At 38.3% G+C, this 17,682-nt stretch overlaps 1 protein-coding gene across 2 annotated transcripts; it reads left to right on the forward strand.

Annotated features, from left to right (window-relative positions):
• Positions 1-64: 64 nt before the first annotated feature.
• RER1 (retention in endoplasmic reticulum sorting receptor 1) lies at positions 65-17,354 on the forward strand. 2 transcript variants are annotated; one of them, XM_054008888.1, is made up of 7 exons: positions 65-156; positions 6,984-7,069; positions 8,108-8,212; positions 11,047-11,146; positions 12,902-12,980; positions 13,093-13,228; positions 14,196-17,354. In XM_054008888.1, exons 2-7 carry the CDS (start codon positions 6,989-6,991, stop codon positions 14,283-14,285), a joined length of 591 nt encoding a protein of 196 aa, XP_053864863.1. In that variant the 5' UTR covers positions 65-156; positions 6,984-6,988; the 3' UTR covers positions 14,286-17,354. The 2 variants fall into 2 exon arrangements, with proteins under 2 accessions (XP_053864863.1, XP_053864864.1); XM_054008889.1 differs by lacking the exon at positions 65-156 and adding an exon at positions 599-735.
• Positions 17,355-17,682: the final 328 nt, after the last annotated feature.

The following is a 17,682-nucleotide window of genomic DNA, read 5'->3' on the forward strand; positions in this document are numbered from 1 at the left end:
CACACACACACACACACACACACACACCCCGCGTTGCCCCGGAAGCGGAAGCAGTTGGCTTTGACTCATCCTCCGCCATATTGGATGCTGTGGTGGAGGGCGGGGGGGGAAGGCGGAAGGAGAGACCTGGCCCCGGCTGCAGCGGCTCCGGCACCCGTGAGTAGTCGATGCCCCCGCCCCTCCCCCGGGACAGAGGTGGGAGCGGGGCCCAGTGCCGGGCAGTAGCTGGATGCGGCCTGGGCCGCGGGGCCGGGGGCGGTGAGGGGTCCCCCGGGGCGGGGAGAGCCGGGAGGGGGCGCGTTGGGGGAGGGGGCGGGGGGAACGGCCCTCGGGGTGTGACTGGGCAGGAGCACGCTGCTCCCTGCGGCGGGAGGGGTTACTCTGGGGGGGGGAGGCGCTCCTTGCCCCAGGCGCGGGAGTCTCGGGATCTTCCCGGGTCAGACCTGTGCGGCCCCCTAGAGCTGGGTCCTGCTGCCCATGGGGGCCGGTGCTACTCACAGTTCGGGGCCTCCTTCTCCTTGACCTCTGCTTCAAAGGAGCGTTCACGTTGTTCACTTCTTCTCTTCACGGACTCCCCTCTCTCCTGCGTTGCCTCCTGTAATTAGTGTCGAGATTTAACTAACGAACCCCCGGTGGAAGTTTGTTTCTTTAATGACTGGGGCTGCAGAGGTGTCCTAGAGCTGCTGCTGCTGTTGTTTGGCTGGGGATGTATTTGTGACGGGCCAGGTGCATGAGGTAGGCGGGTAGGGACCAAATCTGTTGTTAAAGGAAAACTTGCACTTTCTGGGAAGCAGAAGTAAGCTGCAATGTTTTGAAAAACTTGGGACCAACTGGGCTGCCTTGTGCCTTTGGCTGTCCGCTGGCCCTTCTAACAGAACATCTTAGGCTATTGCTCATGAAAGTATGTTCTTCTAGCACAGGGAACTGCATCCTTCTCTTCAGTTCTCCTTATTTGCTTGTTTTGTCTTTAAAGTCAGAAAAATTCCTTAATGTTCAGAGAGTTCTCTGACCTATTTACACTGTGCATGCTATTGGAAGAGATGAATGAAATGCCTTCATTACACATAAAATAATCAAGGAAGAGACCCTGCTTTTTCAGTATTCAGGGATGGAATTGCTTGCCTAGTAAACCAGAAAACGTAACTTCTTATACCTCATGAGTTTGTAAGGTTAATATATTTTTAAGGCAGAATAGTAATTTTATAGAGCCATATTTCATGTTGGTAGCACTCTGTTTAAAACTCTGAACTCTGTTATCATTAGGCTAGTTTCAGTCTGCTCCCTGGCTACTGATTTATTTACAGTGCTGGATTTTGATAACCTCTCACTGTAAGAGAGGAATTTTATGCTCTGTTATAATGGTGTGTTATCAAAATTAAGCCTTATTTCCAATTCTCAGATATGAGATCAGAATTAGGTCTGTAATTGTGAATCCTTTTCAAAGTAAATTTCACAAGACACACTTCTTGCAATACTTAGTCCTGGGGGAATTCTGTACCACTGTGCATACGCAGAATTTATGTCCCCCGCAGATTTCTTTGCTTCCTAATAGAAAAATGACTTTCTGACGGTGAAGTAAAGGGAAGCCACAAGAGCAGTCATGCAGTCCTCCCCAGCAGTATATTTCAGGTGCCCAGGGCAGCTGGCAGAGAGGTAAAGTACTGTGGGGTGGGGGCTGGGGACTAGAGAAGACCCAGCTCATGGCTCCTACCCTGTGCCAGGCTCAGCCGCTAGTCCTGGCTGGGCTAGGGAGGACGTGACTTCCTCTTCCCTTGCACGGCATCTGGGGCTGGGTCAGACCAACCCCCAGATTCCCCCCCCCCCCCCCCAGCTGCGGGAAGCTCTGCAAACACCCTCACTTTCTGCACCTATCGCTCCTCAGCTGCAGGGGGGGAGGGATCCCTGTACAGAGAGCTGCTCCCCCATCTGCCCAACCCCCGTGCATCCAGACCCCATCATACCCTGACCCTCAGCCCCCCCCCCCCCGTGCTCAGAACCCCCTTGATGAGCCCCACTTCCCCTTCACCTGGACCACCCCAAAAGCCACCCAGATCCTCACCCCACTGAGACCCAACCAGCTGCACGTGGATCCCCACTCCCCCAGCATCTGGACCCCCCACACCCAGACTCACCAGCTGAGCTCTGTTCCTCCCCCCCCCTCCCCCCCGCTGAGCCCCAAGCCCTTCACCTGGACCCCCATGCCGAGTCCCATTATCATTGCACACACAACACCCCAACAATCCCCTGTGCATCCAGATTCCATCCCCCTGCACCTGGATCCCCACTGAGCCACCCGCACCAAGATTGCCCCACACAGAACCCCCTCAACCCACACCTGGATCCCCCCACACTAAGCTTCTCTACACTTGGATCCTGCCTTGCTGAATCTGCTTGCCCGCATCTGGCATGGAGTGGCGGGGCCCTGAGGTGTTTCTGGGGCAGGCCCAGTCCTTGCACTATGTCAGGGTTGGATGCAGCCTCACTGCTGAGTCAGTGTCCCAGTGGGGAGCTGCAGAGTGATCTCCCACCTCTGTGCTGTCAGTGGCCTGTGCTCCCCAATTCCATTTTGGAGTCTCCACATTTATTTGACAAATAAAATGTGCAGAATTTTAAAATATTGTGTGTAGAATTTTTAATTTTTTGGCACACAACCTCGGGTAGATACTGTAGTTTTAATTACTAATGTTCTGTAAGTTTTGAAATATTGCTGCTTGTATCTTTAACTATTAAACATTGTAACACCTGTAAGGAATATTATGTTACATATTTCAAACCTATGCTATTTAAAATGCATCGAGAGAGGTTCATAATAACATAAATCAGGAAAATATACTTATTTGGTTTTAAAACTATGAATGTGCTAAAAAAAACTTCAGTGACACTATAGACATTCAGATCTATCCCTGGAATAATAATTTTTTTTTATCAGATGTTCATCCAAGCACTTTTCTTTTTGTAAATTGAATAATAATCACGACTTAATCAGATGTGAAGTTTTTTACTACCCATATTGCAGAACAGAATGCAAAAGAAGGCCCGAACCTGCAAGAACTAGGTGTCTTTAACTTCATGCATAAGTGGTCCCATTGATTTCAACGGAACTACTAGGCCATGTCTACACTTACAAGCTTACCGTGGCACAGATGTACCAGTACAGCTATGCCACTGTAAGAGCACTCGTGTAGCTGCGTTATGCTAACAGAACAGAGCTCTCCTGTGAACATAATAAAACCAGCTCAAGGAATGGCAATAGCTATGTTGGCGTGAGAGTGTTTCCCGCCGACATAGTGCTGTGCACACGAGTGCTTATGCTGACAAAATTTATGTTGCTCAGGGGGGTGTTTTTTCACACACCTGAACGATAAAAGTTTTGCTGTCATCAGGGTGGATTTGATTTAAATCTAATATATTTAAATCATGATTTAAATCACTAGTCAGCAAGACTTGATTTAATCATGGATTTCTACATAAAAGTGCGTTCTTGTTGGTTGTTCTAACTTTAATACGTATTCTTCACAACTCAGAGACAGATGTAGGTTTCATTTTTAGAAGTACACACTGTAAATTTTTTAAGTGATTTATTTTGAAAACTTTTCAGAGTAGTTTTACAGCTATATCAGAAAATGAATGATTGTTTGGTTATTTCATTTACCAAAGGTATTTGAAGCAGATATTTATGAAGTCATTGGGAAGTGAACGATCTCTAATTCAACAGGTTAATCATTAATGTTTGGAGAATTTTCTTGCCATGTTGTATTAGAAAGAGAACATCACCAGACAGACATATAAATTGTTTTATTTAACTAAAACAACAACATTTTGTATTCTGGATTTTTTCTTCAACAGCAAACATATAATATTTTAACAAAACAAGCATATGGAGATAAACCTATCTCATAGAACTGGAAGGGACCCCGAAAGGTCATCGAGTCCAGCCCCCTGCCTTCACTAGCAGGACCAAGTACTGATTTTTGCCCCAGATGCCTAAGTGGCCTCCTTAAGGATTGAACTCACAACCCTGGGTTTAGCAGGCCAATGCTCAAACCACTGAGCTATTTTTGAATTTAGTTAAACATTCAAGTTTTTTAAAATCAGGTTTGTTTTTGTTAAAATTGTTTTAAAATAAAATAGTTAAATATTTAAAAAACAAAACAAAAATTAAATCCACTACGTCAGCCAGGTCAACATGAGAAACTTAAAATATTGGCTTCTGCAGCTAACTCAAAGTCGTCTTCACCTTCATTTTCCTGTTTGTTCATAACCTGGAAAAGAAAAGCAAGTTTTCCTGCTTTTTCGGGTCCAAAGGATTTCTCAATTTGGAATGAATTAGTCTAAAGGAAGAAAATATTCTTCCTGCACCAGCAGAAGAAGCTGCTGCTGTTAAAAGTGAGATTATCTCTTCAACAGTCTCTGAATCCAAGTGCTTAAGTGACTTCCACCAGTTCACTGGTGTTACTTTCTTTAAAACATCATCAGCAAACATATATTTCTTGAATGGTTCTTATTCCCAAACTGGGTCTCTCTTATGGGCTGCTGCCATTATAGGTTTTCCTTTCTAGTGAGAGAATATGAATGGTATGGTAGATCTCAAATCAATGAAAGCTGCACTCAGGAAGACCTCAAGACTTCTGGAATATGCTGCTCAGTTTCACTTTTGTTTCTACTGCCTGTCTCTCCCTTCTCACATTTATCTCCAGATTTATCCTTGTCCAGATCTATTCTGCCCCCAACAATCTTCTATTCATTGAACTTTTTGAAACTTTGCACTTTTAGAGAGAGGTAAGGGATTGACTCTGTGTACACAAATTTGCAGATGGACAATAGGGTTGAGGTCTGTTATTTCTCACCTCTATATATTATTTATTTATTTTAAAACATTTTTACTGTTTTTGCTGGAGACAAATCCACAGTTTGGGAACTGAAAAACTAAGCATCTCTGCTGGTATCTTCTAGACTGAGCACTGAGTCCCATTGGGTAGATAGAAAGATTAACCTAAATAATCTATAAAGAAGCCTCTGGAACCCCATAAAATTGGGTCCCTATTCCATGAACTATTGGAACTCATTTACAAAACTTTTTTTAACAATTACATGAATATATTGTCTTATGCTATAGAACTAGAATTTATAATCCCTATTCCATGATGAGAGATATAATGTATCTTAAAACTATCTTTAGATAGGCTTTTTCCTCAAAAAGCATTTTATCAAAAAAATCCGATTTAAAAAAAAAATAATTGATTTTTATCCACCCTGGCTGACAGAAATGTTAGTGTTGACATGGCCCTAGTGTATGTAACTCTGTGCAGGATTGGGATGTTAGATCCTATTACAGATCTGATTTTCCAAGTCTCCATTGATGATTGAGTAGAAGCACATAATGAGAACATTAAAGATACTCAAATGAATATTGGTATCATTGACAGAAAGGAAACATTTCTTCCATGATGAAACACTTCCGTCGTTGTAGCCATTCTGGTTCTGCTTTAGATTCACTATGTTTGAAAAAGTTTCAAAACTAATAATAAGGTAGTGGTAATAGAGGAAGTTATGAATAAAAGCATGTTGAATCTTTGAGTTTCTATAATGGTATTGCCTCTCCCCCACCCAGTGGAGTTAACTGAAGAGAAAAATGTATTTCCTCTCTTTCGCCCTGGATATTAAAAGGACACTTTTGTATTGTCAAATTTTAGGAGTCTTTCTTTGGTATACCTAGGATCGAGGTGTGGCTGAAGTTCTGAATTGTCACTATCAATCCTCTTACCTCTGATATTGTGATAGGGACTCCTTCCCATTACTGATTATTATTCCCATGTAAAAGAGGGCTAATACATAGCTTTCAGATTTTTACCATGCACTCAGAGAGAAATTTAGAGTTATAACATTTCATAAATCTTCAGATTGTCATTAGGAGCAAGAGCTTCCTTCCATCTATTTGTCACTATAATGCAGCATTTAATACAATTTACCGGTAATCTTCCTTGGTTTACTAATACTTCACCCATCTGTATTGCTTTAAGATCTTCAAGTGAAAAACACTCTCTAAACGTTAATTACTACAGAGCTGAAATTGCTCCCATTATAAAATAGAGCAACATAGTCCTGCCCAGAGATGGGAATCCAGGAAGTGTGAGGTATTACCTTTGGTGATGTGGCACATCTGCTCCGATTCCATATGATTTTGTTTGTGTCTTAAAGCAAACTGCAGAGCTTGTTTGTTTTTAATGGAGGAGTGGAGGAGAATCCTAAATCAAAAGTATTGCATTTATTAATAATGTTTTTCACCTGAGTTCTGGGTCCTGTCTCTTACCATGTGAGAGGGAGTAAGGCAATATAAGCTCGTAAAGGTAATAATTTTCCACTGTTGCTGAGATGTTCATTTTGGCAAAGATATGACTGACAACATCAAATGCTTCAAACAGTGCAGGAAAATGTTTCAGTTTAGGTGCTTATGATGCCAGCTCTTGGATGGAACCCAAAGTACAGAAGACAGATTTGAATTTATCTAAATGTGTAGTCACTTACTACTTTTGAGAGTTTCTTAAATTTTGGTTTTGCAGTTTACCTTTAAAGGCTAAAGGTGTGGGGTGGGGGGAGGGTAGTATCACAGTACATCATCTCCAGTTTATTGTTTCCAGATTATTACTCTGATTTCTGGAATATCAAGGTGAGAACATCACTTAGATCGCTTGCCTCAGTTACTGTTTGTAATTTTTCATAAAAATGTCTTGGATCCTCTCCCTCCTTTGTAAAATATATTTAACCCTTTCCTTTCTTGACACTTCCCCTGAAATAGAATGAATGAATGTCCTGTCTTTAAAAATGTTTCACAGAAGATACCTTTTCGTTTCAAATAAAATATCAGATCACCAAGATACGAAATCACACACCTGAATGCTGATGCATGTAAAGTGTCTTAAAGTTTCACTATATTGAGTTTTCATTTTTAATATGTTTTCTGTATAAATGTCTTGTTTTCACAGCAACAATGTCCGAAGGGGACAGTATTGGAGAGTCTGTTCATGGCAAACCTTCAGTGGTGTATAGATTTTTCACAAGACTTGGACAGGTTGGTTTTATGTGAGAGATCATGTTAGGAACTAGTGTCACTGGATTTATACATTTTTTTTTTTTTTTTTTTTTTTTAACTCATGGCCTTTAGTTGCAGTAAAAGGAATAATTAAGTTACTGAGTACTTCAAAAAGTATAAAATGAGTTTGCTTTTTAGAAATGGATGGTCTCATAACCATGATGACAAATACATAATTTAAATAATGCCTCTATCACTATTTGAATGTTTAACAGTATGTATGAATATTTATTACTGCATTAATGCCCTCAGCATGCTAGTTGCTTGCAGATGAAGAGACAGAAAGCTTCATGTAGCCATAATTAATTCAAGCAATTACTGTTTGGTATTAAAAGCTAAAACTTATGTTTTACTAAACTATGAGTACTTATGTAGATTAGACAACATAGTACACACATTTTTAAAAGTGATGCGATTTTTGGATGCACACATTTTTGGATGAACACCTTAAAGAAGCCTGATTTTTTTTTTTTCTTCTTTTCTTTTCTTGGTGGTTTTCAGCACTTTCTGAACATTTGCTCCCCTTAAGATGTTCAGAGTTAGACACGCACATTTGCTAATGATTTTTAAAACACTTAGAGCATAAGCTTTCCAATAGCCATAAAAAATCTTTTTTGTCCTGTGGGTAACTCGGGCTCAAAATCTGATTTTGTAAACAGAAGACTTAAACATAACATTAATGGAAACTTATTTATGAAACGGAAAAAAAAATCAGTTTCTCTAGTTACAACTTAAAATTGCCAGCCAGTTATACTAGCGTTTAAAAACCAGAAATTGAGTGACTAGAAATGAAAGTGAAATTTGTTAGCAAAGCGTGACCTAACTGAATAAAATGTAAGCAAGTAACCAGTCTAAATAGTGCCAAGTAAACCTGAGTTCTAAAAATGTTTTTAATCTTTTAAACTATGATGTTTAACCAAAAAATGTCCCTTAAAACTTGTGGTCTTTCTGACACTCATTTAAATTACTCTATAATAGACCATGTTTGTGTATAAAACATTTTACATTTCATTCTAGATCTACCAATCCTGGCTAGACAAATCTACTCCATATACAGCAGTACGATGGGTTGTAACTCTGGGTCTGAGTTTTATCTACATGATTAGAGTTTATCTACTACAGGTAGGAAAACTAAATTTATCATGTTTAGAATAACATTGTAACTTTAAAAGGAATACTTTTATTAGATTGAATAATCCATTTCACTAAAACACTTGCTAAGAAATATTGGATCATATGGGTCGAAGTGAGAATATTTTAAGTTTACATACATGGACATGTAATGAAATAATAACTTCAAGATGGAAACAAGTTTGGTAGAATAAACAGATTCCTAAACCAGCTACTTTCGTGTCATGAAGGAGTTATAGTTAAGTACATATGCGTGTCTTTTTTGACTACTCATCTTTTCCCTAGGAAAAGCTTTGGTATGCTTTGTGTGAAGTGAAAGTACGTTGTTTTTTTTCCCTCCAATTAATAGCAATTGTAATTTGAGCTGCTACAATCTTGAAAGGAATGGTTAAGGTTGGCTGTTTTGTTTTGTAGCAGGAGAAAGTGGGAAGTGCCACTGTTATGTTCTAATGAAATTGCATAATAAACCTCTTAAAACTTTCATTCATGTTTTAGCTTCCTGTTTAAACCTTAGCATCTCATTCACGTGCCAGCATTCCTCTCCTAGCACCGAACCTATGAAGAATTTCTTCATTACCACTATTTTATTATCACTGGCAAGCAGCAGACTGCATCTCCACTAACCTGTTTTCTCTATTTTATGCCAATCCAAAATTCAGTTAAGCACTTTAGAACCAGTATTCCCAAAGCTGCCCTAAGCAAGAGTGCAATTATTTTTTCGTTGCTCAGTGATATTCAAAGAGTAACATATTTCTGATAACTTCAGCAGTGTCCCTGTTTGAGTGCTTGACCTTCTAAAGATTAAAACCTCTAAGCCTGAAAACAATACCAAAAGTAATTGCAGGAGGCTCTGAAATTGAGTAACAGCATCAAAACTGCTGGAGCACTTGAACTTTTATGTGAATTTTCTTTGGGTACTTTCCTTCCTGAAAGAACTTTCAGATGATCCAGTCTTGGTTTTCATATGTAAAATGTGGCTGCTATTAGCTATATATAGCCCATATTCATTAGTATTCCTCTTCTAGGGCGCAATCTGGGAAATATTTGAAACGGAATGTCCTAAACTCTTACTGACTTTTGTAGGAATTGGAGGCACTAAGTATCTCGTAGGAGATGATCTGCACCACTGCCCTCAACTCACGTAGATGTCAACAGGAGCTGGTAGTGCTCAGCACTCGGCAAAGTTATATACCACGTAAACTTAGAATCATTCAAAGGCTAATACATTCAGGTGCCTATCTAAAGAATACAATACAATTTATTCTGGTATTGCTGCCTTCGGAAAAGTTGGAGGAGAATGAACCAAGAGTTGTGACAATGTTATCTGTATGTTAGAGCTTTATAATTTTTTTTTTCCTCAGAGGACAGGTTATTCAGCTGTAACTTCTTCAGTTGAAAGAGATTACATTCTGATATCCATGCACTGTGATGTAATCCTTAAATGTCTTTAACAGTGTGTCTGCAGTGTAGTTGTAGCCATGTCAGTTCCAGGATATTAGAGAGACGAAGATGGGTGAGGTACTATCTTTTATCGGACCAGTTTCTGTTGGTGAGAGAGACAAGCTTTGAAGCCACATAGACTTCTTCAGCTCTGTGTGGCTCGAAAGCTTGTCTCTCTCACCAACAGAAGTTGGGCTGATATTACCTCGCTCACCTTGCCTCTCTAATGTGTTGTCATACAAACTGACAACTATTTCTAGAAATAACTGTATGTGCTGTTAGAGACTTGTTAGACTGTTGTTCCCAGTGTAGTTTATTTGCTGCAAGTAACTGTTTTACTAACACACTTCGCATGAACGCTAAAATAGAAGTCTAGGACAATTATATTTGATCTTATAACAACAAGATTTAAGGGACTTTGTTACTTATCTTATTTTCTTATCAATTTTTTCTGGAAAGGGTCTGTTGCAAATTGCCCTCTCCAGTTTAAGCTGCTGGAACAGATCTCTGCTATATTGTAACTTCCTTAATTCCTTATTTAATTATGTATTTCTCAATATTCCTCCCCTTAGACAAAATGCATTATGCTTGCATCTTATCAAAAATTAGATTTTGCTTAAAGGGACACAGTTGGCTTAAAAATAATTATTTTTAAAGTGGCAGATATCCTTTTCCATTACTAAACACCATAGATTCTTAAACCTGCAAGGACTACAAAAATATTATCATTATTGTGGTTGTGTACTTTTTGTGCTTCTCTGAGTTTGGACAAAGAAACTGAATGTGGTGTTTTGCTTACTAGTTTGTCTCACTACACCCTACATCCTACGCATCTTCTTCCAATTAAATAACATCATAAAATCTTTACTGTTGTTACGCTTTATAAAACACTTAATTTTCAAAATCTAAACTAAATTTCAAGCCTAACTAAACTTTCAGATATTTCCTGCTTTGCTTACGTTCCCTTTAATTCATTTAGTCATTCTTTTACATAGCTGTAAGTGAAAGTAGCTAGAAACATTCCATAGTAAATTTTTAGCTTACTCTGTTACAGTAAGAAACACTGGACAAAAAGGGCAGTTGAGTTATAGGAACCAACCAATTGCCAAGTTGGATCAGATCTACATGGGTGGTTTTTACCTATTCACACAGAGCCTAAATACTTGGGTTTCATGCAAGTGGAGTTTCTTGAACCCATTGTACGTCAGCTGTTTTAAAAGTGAGTCCAGAAAACTTGTCACTTGCAAATAAAAAAGTAATTGGGGGAAGGAACCGAAAACAGGTAAAACAATTTGTGCTAGTCTTGATAAACAAGTATTTGAAGCTGTTTTCCATGAAGTTTTCAGTCTGACCTTTTGTTGTTGGTTTTTTTTTTTCTTTCCTAGGGTTGGTACATTGTGACGTATGCCTTGGGAATCTACCACCTAAATCTCTTCATAGCTTTCTTGTCGCCAAAGGTAGATCCCTCTCTAATGGAAGACTCAGGTATAGTGGACATTACTCCCGTTACTATAATTTTGAACATAAACTGTTTTCCAAATCACTTAACCAGTTTCATCTATCTTCACGTGAACAAACGTCTTCAGAGAAGAGTAGAAAATTCTCAATAGTGAGAACAGAGTTCGAGTTTAAAAATTAACAGTGCAGGAAGGGTCTCTAATCGTTGCTTTCATCTAAGGCAGTAGCTCTCAAACTTTCCAGTCTACTATGCCCCCTTTCAGGAGTCTGATTTGTCTGCTGTTACTCCTCCCTCCCTCCCCCCGTTTCACCTTGGTTAAAAACTGCTTGCTTACAAAATCAAGCATAAAAATATAAGTGACACAACACACTAGTACTGAAAAATTGCTTCATTTCTCATTTTTACCATATAATTATAGAATAAATCAATTGGAATATACATGTTTTACTTACATTTCAGTGTATGGTACAGTGGTGAGCAACCTGTGGCCCATCAGGGTAATCTGCTGGCAGGCCGCCAGATAGTTTGTTTACATTTGCACGGCCGCCTGCAGCTCCCAGTGGCCATGGTTCACCGTTCCTGGCCAATGGGAGCGGCGGCCAGCACAGACTGCAGGTTGTCCACCATTGGTATAGTATATAGAGCAGTATAAACAAGTCATTGCCTGCTGTAAAACTAGGCAAATACTGTATCTAGATGAGCTGATGTACCCCTGGGAAGACCTCTGAATACCTCCAGGGGTATGTGTACCCTTGACTGAAAACTACTGATCTAAGGATCTCAAAGCATTTTACATATTTAATCAATTGAGCTTTTGAAAGATTCTTTTTTTTTTTTTTTGAGGTTCAATCAAAGGCACAGAGGACCTGTCTACACAGGCAAAACTGAGCTGAATTCAACTGAAAACACACACAGTTCTTAACATCTGTGTAAATATATAATTATTTTATACTGGTCATGCTAGGCTACCCCATGACCCACTCTCTAAAAGATATTAACATCTGTGTAGACACAGTTTAAGGTGGGGGTGGGATGTTGTAATCAAGTAAGTTTAGTTAAACTGAAAAACACACCTCCTTTGACTCATTTAGATGCAAGTAAAAAGTTATTTCCCTAAAATCCCAAAGCCAGTCTGTCAGATGAGAATAGAATCCAGGAGTCCCGACTCTCAGCCCTGCACTTGAACTACGTGACCACAAAAGCTTTTGAATAACTTCAATTATTTGTTACAGTCCAAAACCACAGCATGTACATTGAATGTTATATGAATACATTATAGATGGGAATTAAATAGATTTTTCTCCTATAGGTTATTCCTTGACATTGCTTATAAGTGGTGGCATATGTAGATGTGTTAACATGTCTGTTCCCAAACAAATGCACAGTGGGGCTTTAATGTATCCTCAGATTTTTACCTTTCAGTCTGTTTATGGTATCTGTTTTCAGATATTTTAAAATTACTTCCTCAGAGTGGAAAATATTTTTGAACGCTGGAACTAGGTTAGATATTGCATAATGGTCTGAACTTTTCTGGAGATCTGGGTTCAATTGTGACATCACTCTCAAAACAAATATTATTTGATCAAGCATTAGCAACTCGTCCTTCAGTGATCAATTTTACACAAATAGGAAACTTGAACTCTTGCAAGGAGCTATTCTGTTCTGGAGATAGGCTTTGTATATAATAGTGACAGTAGGAAAGTACAGAATCTTTACTATACTGATCAATTAAGGGATGATTTACCTCAAAAGATTGATTTATTTTTTATTTTTTTATCCAGATGATGGTCCTTCATTACCCACAAAACAAAATGAGGAATTTCGACCCTTCATTAGAAGGCTGCCAGAGTTTAAATTCTGGTGAGCGGATACATGTGCCCATTCTCTTAAAAATAAAAAGCATTTACATCAATGTGTCAAATAAGTCACTTCCAGTGTATGGGAGGGATTAATTATGTAATTTATTTTTAAGGCATTCTGCTACTAAAGGCATCCTTGTTGCAATGGTATGTACATTCTTTGAGGCTTTCAACGTTCCGGTATTCTGGCCAATCCTTGTGATGTACTTCATTATGCTATTCTGTATCACGATGAAGAGACAAATCAAGGTAATGTGCTGAGATCGGATTGAATCTTTTTGAAGATAAAATATCACCGCTTAAGAGTGTCTTTCCATGTTGGCAGCCAGATGATCACTGTGCATGTTTATCTGTGTGTGTATATATAGTATGGCCAATATTTTTAAACTAAAGTAACTAAGTGTAGGCACTCTTCAGCACAAACTGTAATTGGAAATATAAATACTCAATACTCCTGAAAATCAAATCTGTTTAGACACCTAGATATCAAATTGTTAGCCCCCTTACACCCATTCTTCAAAGGATTCAGATTTATCAGAATATCTTCTGAAGTAGTAAATTTGGTGCTTATAATGGATAATATGCACCATTCATCCATGGCATTTCTAAAGTATAATGTGCAAAGCAGACTATTGGGATCTCAAATTGGTGTTGGGTGTTGTGAAAAACTTGGCATTTTTAAAAAGACAAACACAGCAAAGTAATTCAGGTTGGCTTTGATACATTTTCTATAGCTTATTGGCTTATAAATGGAAATTAAAAATAAAGATTTTGAAAATGTCTCATTCTGAATTTTGAAGTAGTATATTTTGATTCATGATTGTAAAGTGAGGACTAAGGGATTTACAGTAATACATTTATGCTGCTTAATCCTTTCATGATTAACCATCTTGACTATTCCATACTGTGTATCCTTTTTTTGTAAAGTTCGAGATACAAACTCTCAAACAACCCCATTTAAAGTGTTCGGCATAGTGTATACTAATAATACAGAAAAAAGTGCCATTTAAATCCTTTGTGTAGCTTGTGACTGAATGGCATCTTATGTTGTTGAAGTTAAACAAACGTTGTACATCTTATCAGTTGTAAATTAGTGATTATGCTGAAGAGCTTTGTGTATTGTGGCTTAAACTGCATATTATGGTGTTTTGATAGAAATATTACATCTGTCAAACAGTTCTGTTTAGCAACTAAACTGATGTCTTTTTGTTTACAGCATATGGTAAAGTACAGGTATATACCCTTCACACATGGCAAGAGGAAATACAAAGGGAAGGAAGACATGGGAAAGACCTTCGCTAGCTAGAAGTTGAATTGAGCCTGTTGACTTACTCTACATATAACTACAAGAACGGTTTTGAGCCATTGTAACAATGCCTTTTTTCTTCATATAAAGTAATTAAGAGGGTGGTGACAAAGCAGTTGAATTTTCATTTTAAGAGGATGTTTCTATCTTTTGTCTGAAATATCAGTTTCTTGAAGAAACTGGCATTCTAACCAAATTGATTGGGTTAATTTATCTTCGATAACAAGTTGGAGAATCTTCGATATCCCATTGATTTGGGATCACGTGTTGTTTTCAAGGTCCACTGCAATCATTGTGGCACTGGGAGACTAATGGCTACAATTAGGTTTTTTTACAGTGTTCCTGCCCAGTATGACCCTGAAATGCTGTGCACATATGTGGAGGAAAATAGTAAGTTGGCACACATGATGCTGTTGTCTGCTTCATAATTGTGTGCTAAGTTCATACACAGGTCTGATAGGCCTTAATATATGCAGAATTTCAGCTGACAAGGTACATGCATGGTATCACTGGAGTGTAACCAAGTTAATAAAGAGTAGATAGGGTTTTTTAAAAAGAAATCCTAAATTCTGTTTTTTGCAGAAGGGAAATAAAGATTAATATAGCTCATAAGGAAACTCATTTGTGTTAGGTTCTAATGCCAGTTTCGCCATTGCATCTCATGGCAGATGCTGAAATTGGGCTCATTCATAATGACTCAAAACTTTGTTCTTAAACTATCATGATTTCTTTTGAGGGCCTGGAATTATAAATATATATATTTTAATTGTTATTAGTTGGAGAATATTTTGACTTGTTTCTTTGATACTTAAGGGTTTTTTTTTTGATTAACTTAAGTTTGCTTCATGCAGCCCCTTAAGAACACACCCAAACTGGCCATAGCAGACAAACGTTGTGGATTTTAACAGCTTTTCATTTTCTATGAAAAATATAGAAATAAATGACCTGCATGTAAACTTTTTGATGTGATACAGCTACAAACAATTTTATTAAGTGACTTTTTAATTCCAAACTTTATTAAAAGACCGTTATCCCCCTTTCTTGTTTTAGTCATCTTTACATAAAATATATTGGGCTAATAATATTTATAGATCTGCCATTTTAAATGGTGTCAACACTTACATTTTCCTCTTTTTGTTCAAGTAACACATTTACTTAGTTCTTAAGAGTTCATTCAGTTGAATTATAGTTCAGGTGCTAGGATGAGACGAGTCCTTTGAATGCACTACATAGTGTAGCGGCAGCTTCAACAGATTCTTGCTATGGAACGCGTACAAAGGAACCCTTGTTGTTTGCTTGTGCAGAATGAAAAAGCCGCTAGGAAATCCTGTACACCATTAATTAGATTCAGCCTGCTGTAATCTTGAAAAATGTCCTATGGTTTTTAACCAGCATTGTGGAAACCAGTGTTTTTTTATAAAGTAAACTTGTTCAACTTAAAGTTTCATGCAAATTTGATTGAAAAATACTATATAACCATAAGCCCTTATCAAATGCCAATCATGAACACTGTTGCTGCCAAGAAAAACTAAAAGCCCTGAGTTTAAGAAACTGCGTTACAATTTGCTGTTATAGTTTTTGTAGTTTCACTTCTGACTGTGCCTGCAAATCAGGGAGATATGTAAAGTAGTAGTTGTCTTTGTATTCATTTACCTACAGAATTATTGGAGGCACAAAATAAGTGGCTGGTTGACTCCCTTTCAACATCAAGCCCTAAAGGTGAATTAGACTTATCTATTAAAACTGTAAAAAAGGAATATACTTGTAATTGCCGATTTGAAATGTAGTTCCTTTGCTCAGCTGCTGTTTTTCTCTCAGTGGCAGCTCATGATCAATACCTTCTTCTTTACTGTTGTTGTAGGTAGGAGTAGCTTGCCCCCTATGCACTGAGATTTTAACGATGTTCAAACAATGAGTAGTATCCCAAGCCGGACAAGTCTAGAACATGGTTTCTTAAAAATAACAAAAACAAACACATACCACCTGTGCAGTGGTTGAGTGAACTGTTCTAAACTGTTTAAGCAGGCATTTTCTTAAACCACTTCTAAATATTTTCTTAGTGTTAAGTTCTATGTCTTCATCAATTATGGCTGAAAAACCTAGATCTTGACAGATACAAGAATAACTTTCTCGTACAGATTGCAACTGCCTTCTTTCTTGGCAGCATTATCCAAGTTCTACCATCAGTAATAGCTTGCTACATGTTTCTATATGTAATTAAATGTGTTGACAGTGATCTCTAAAGCTGCATATGCCTTGAGTCCTGGCTCAGGCCACCTTTCTCCCTTTGCTGTGTTGACCGTTAAGTTCAGGTGGGGTTTTCCTAGAAAGCCTTTGATATGAAAGGTGGGAGGGTAGGGACAGCGTATTCAGGGGATTTCACGTCTCTCACTTATCCAGCAGAGTTGTCTTGTTCTTCTGCATAGATCAGTACCTATCTCTTTCAGCCTTTCTGTGTATGTGAGGGGAAGGAACCTAACTGTGTGGGAGTTTTTAGGGAGAGGTTGTCCACAACGCTTGCTATATGTTGCCTATATGGCCAGGACCTCTGCAGCATAGTTAGTTTAACAGAAGTGCTCTTAACTTAGTCTAGATTCAAGATCTAAGAAGGTATTTTCCAAGGCTTTTTCTTAACCTTTAGAAGCTTCAGTGAAAAGCTTATTTTTATGTAGTTTGTTATGCATGTCAAAGATTTGATGAATTCTGGATTTTTTCCCTCCGATAGCAAGTGAATAGCAATCTGAGCTGTACCTTTAGCTATCATGCAAGAGCAGAAAGATGAACCACAATGTTTGATTATGTTTTTCCTCCCAAACACTTTGTTTTTTGGATAATTGAATCACTAATGGTTTCTGGAAAAAAAATCTTAAGCAGCAATGCTTTTGTAAACATCCGTCTTCATTTGCACTGTAAAATGTGTAATCAGCAGAGTTGATAGTGCCTATTGCCAAAAGGGACGGGTTCTGGGTAGGAGTGTGATGTTTACTAATCTTGTATTTTGGGCAATGGAAGATACCACTGCAGTCTGTGTATATATAATGAATTAATATAAATTCTTCATGATTATTACAGGAAGTGTCCATTACTGAACTTGTTCCTACAACTGTACATTCAGTGAGCTATTTTAAAACTTAGTGTATACAAAAGCATTTTGTATGCTGTGTAACAAATTGTTTAAAAAATCTAATTTAAATTGCTAGACTACTTTAAATGTGACAATAGGGATCTGACAGTATTTTCCTGCAGCAGTGAGAAACAACAAACTAAGTGGTACATAAATGAACCTCATCTTCAGCACTTTTCACTGTAGTGTTCAATTTACAACAGCAGTTACATGTGCAAGGTGTGCTCATGTTCTATTGGAATTTGAGTTTAAATTGAAGCGGAGAAGTTTCTT

Source organism: Malaclemys terrapin, chromosome 19, assembly GCF_027887155.1.
Source record: "Malaclemys terrapin pileata isolate rMalTer1 chromosome 19, rMalTer1.hap1, whole genome shotgun sequence".
Lineage (NCBI taxonomy): Eukaryota > Metazoa > Chordata > Testudines > Emydidae > Malaclemys > Malaclemys terrapin.

Excerpts from the sequence above, each read along its gene's own strand:
- RER1 (XM_054008888.1), top strand. The coding sequence starts at position 6,989 with ATGTCCGAAGGGGACAGTATTGGAGAGTCTGTTCATGGCAAACCTTCA. Across the intron at positions 7,070-8,107 it reads TTTTCACAAGACTTGGACAG|ATCTACCAATCCTGGCTAGA; the intron begins GTTGGTTTTATG and ends ATTTCATTCTAG. Across the intron at positions 13,229-14,195 it reads CGATGAAGAGACAAATCAAG|CATATGGTAAAGTACAGGTA; the intron begins GTAATGTGCTGA and ends TTTTGTTTACAG.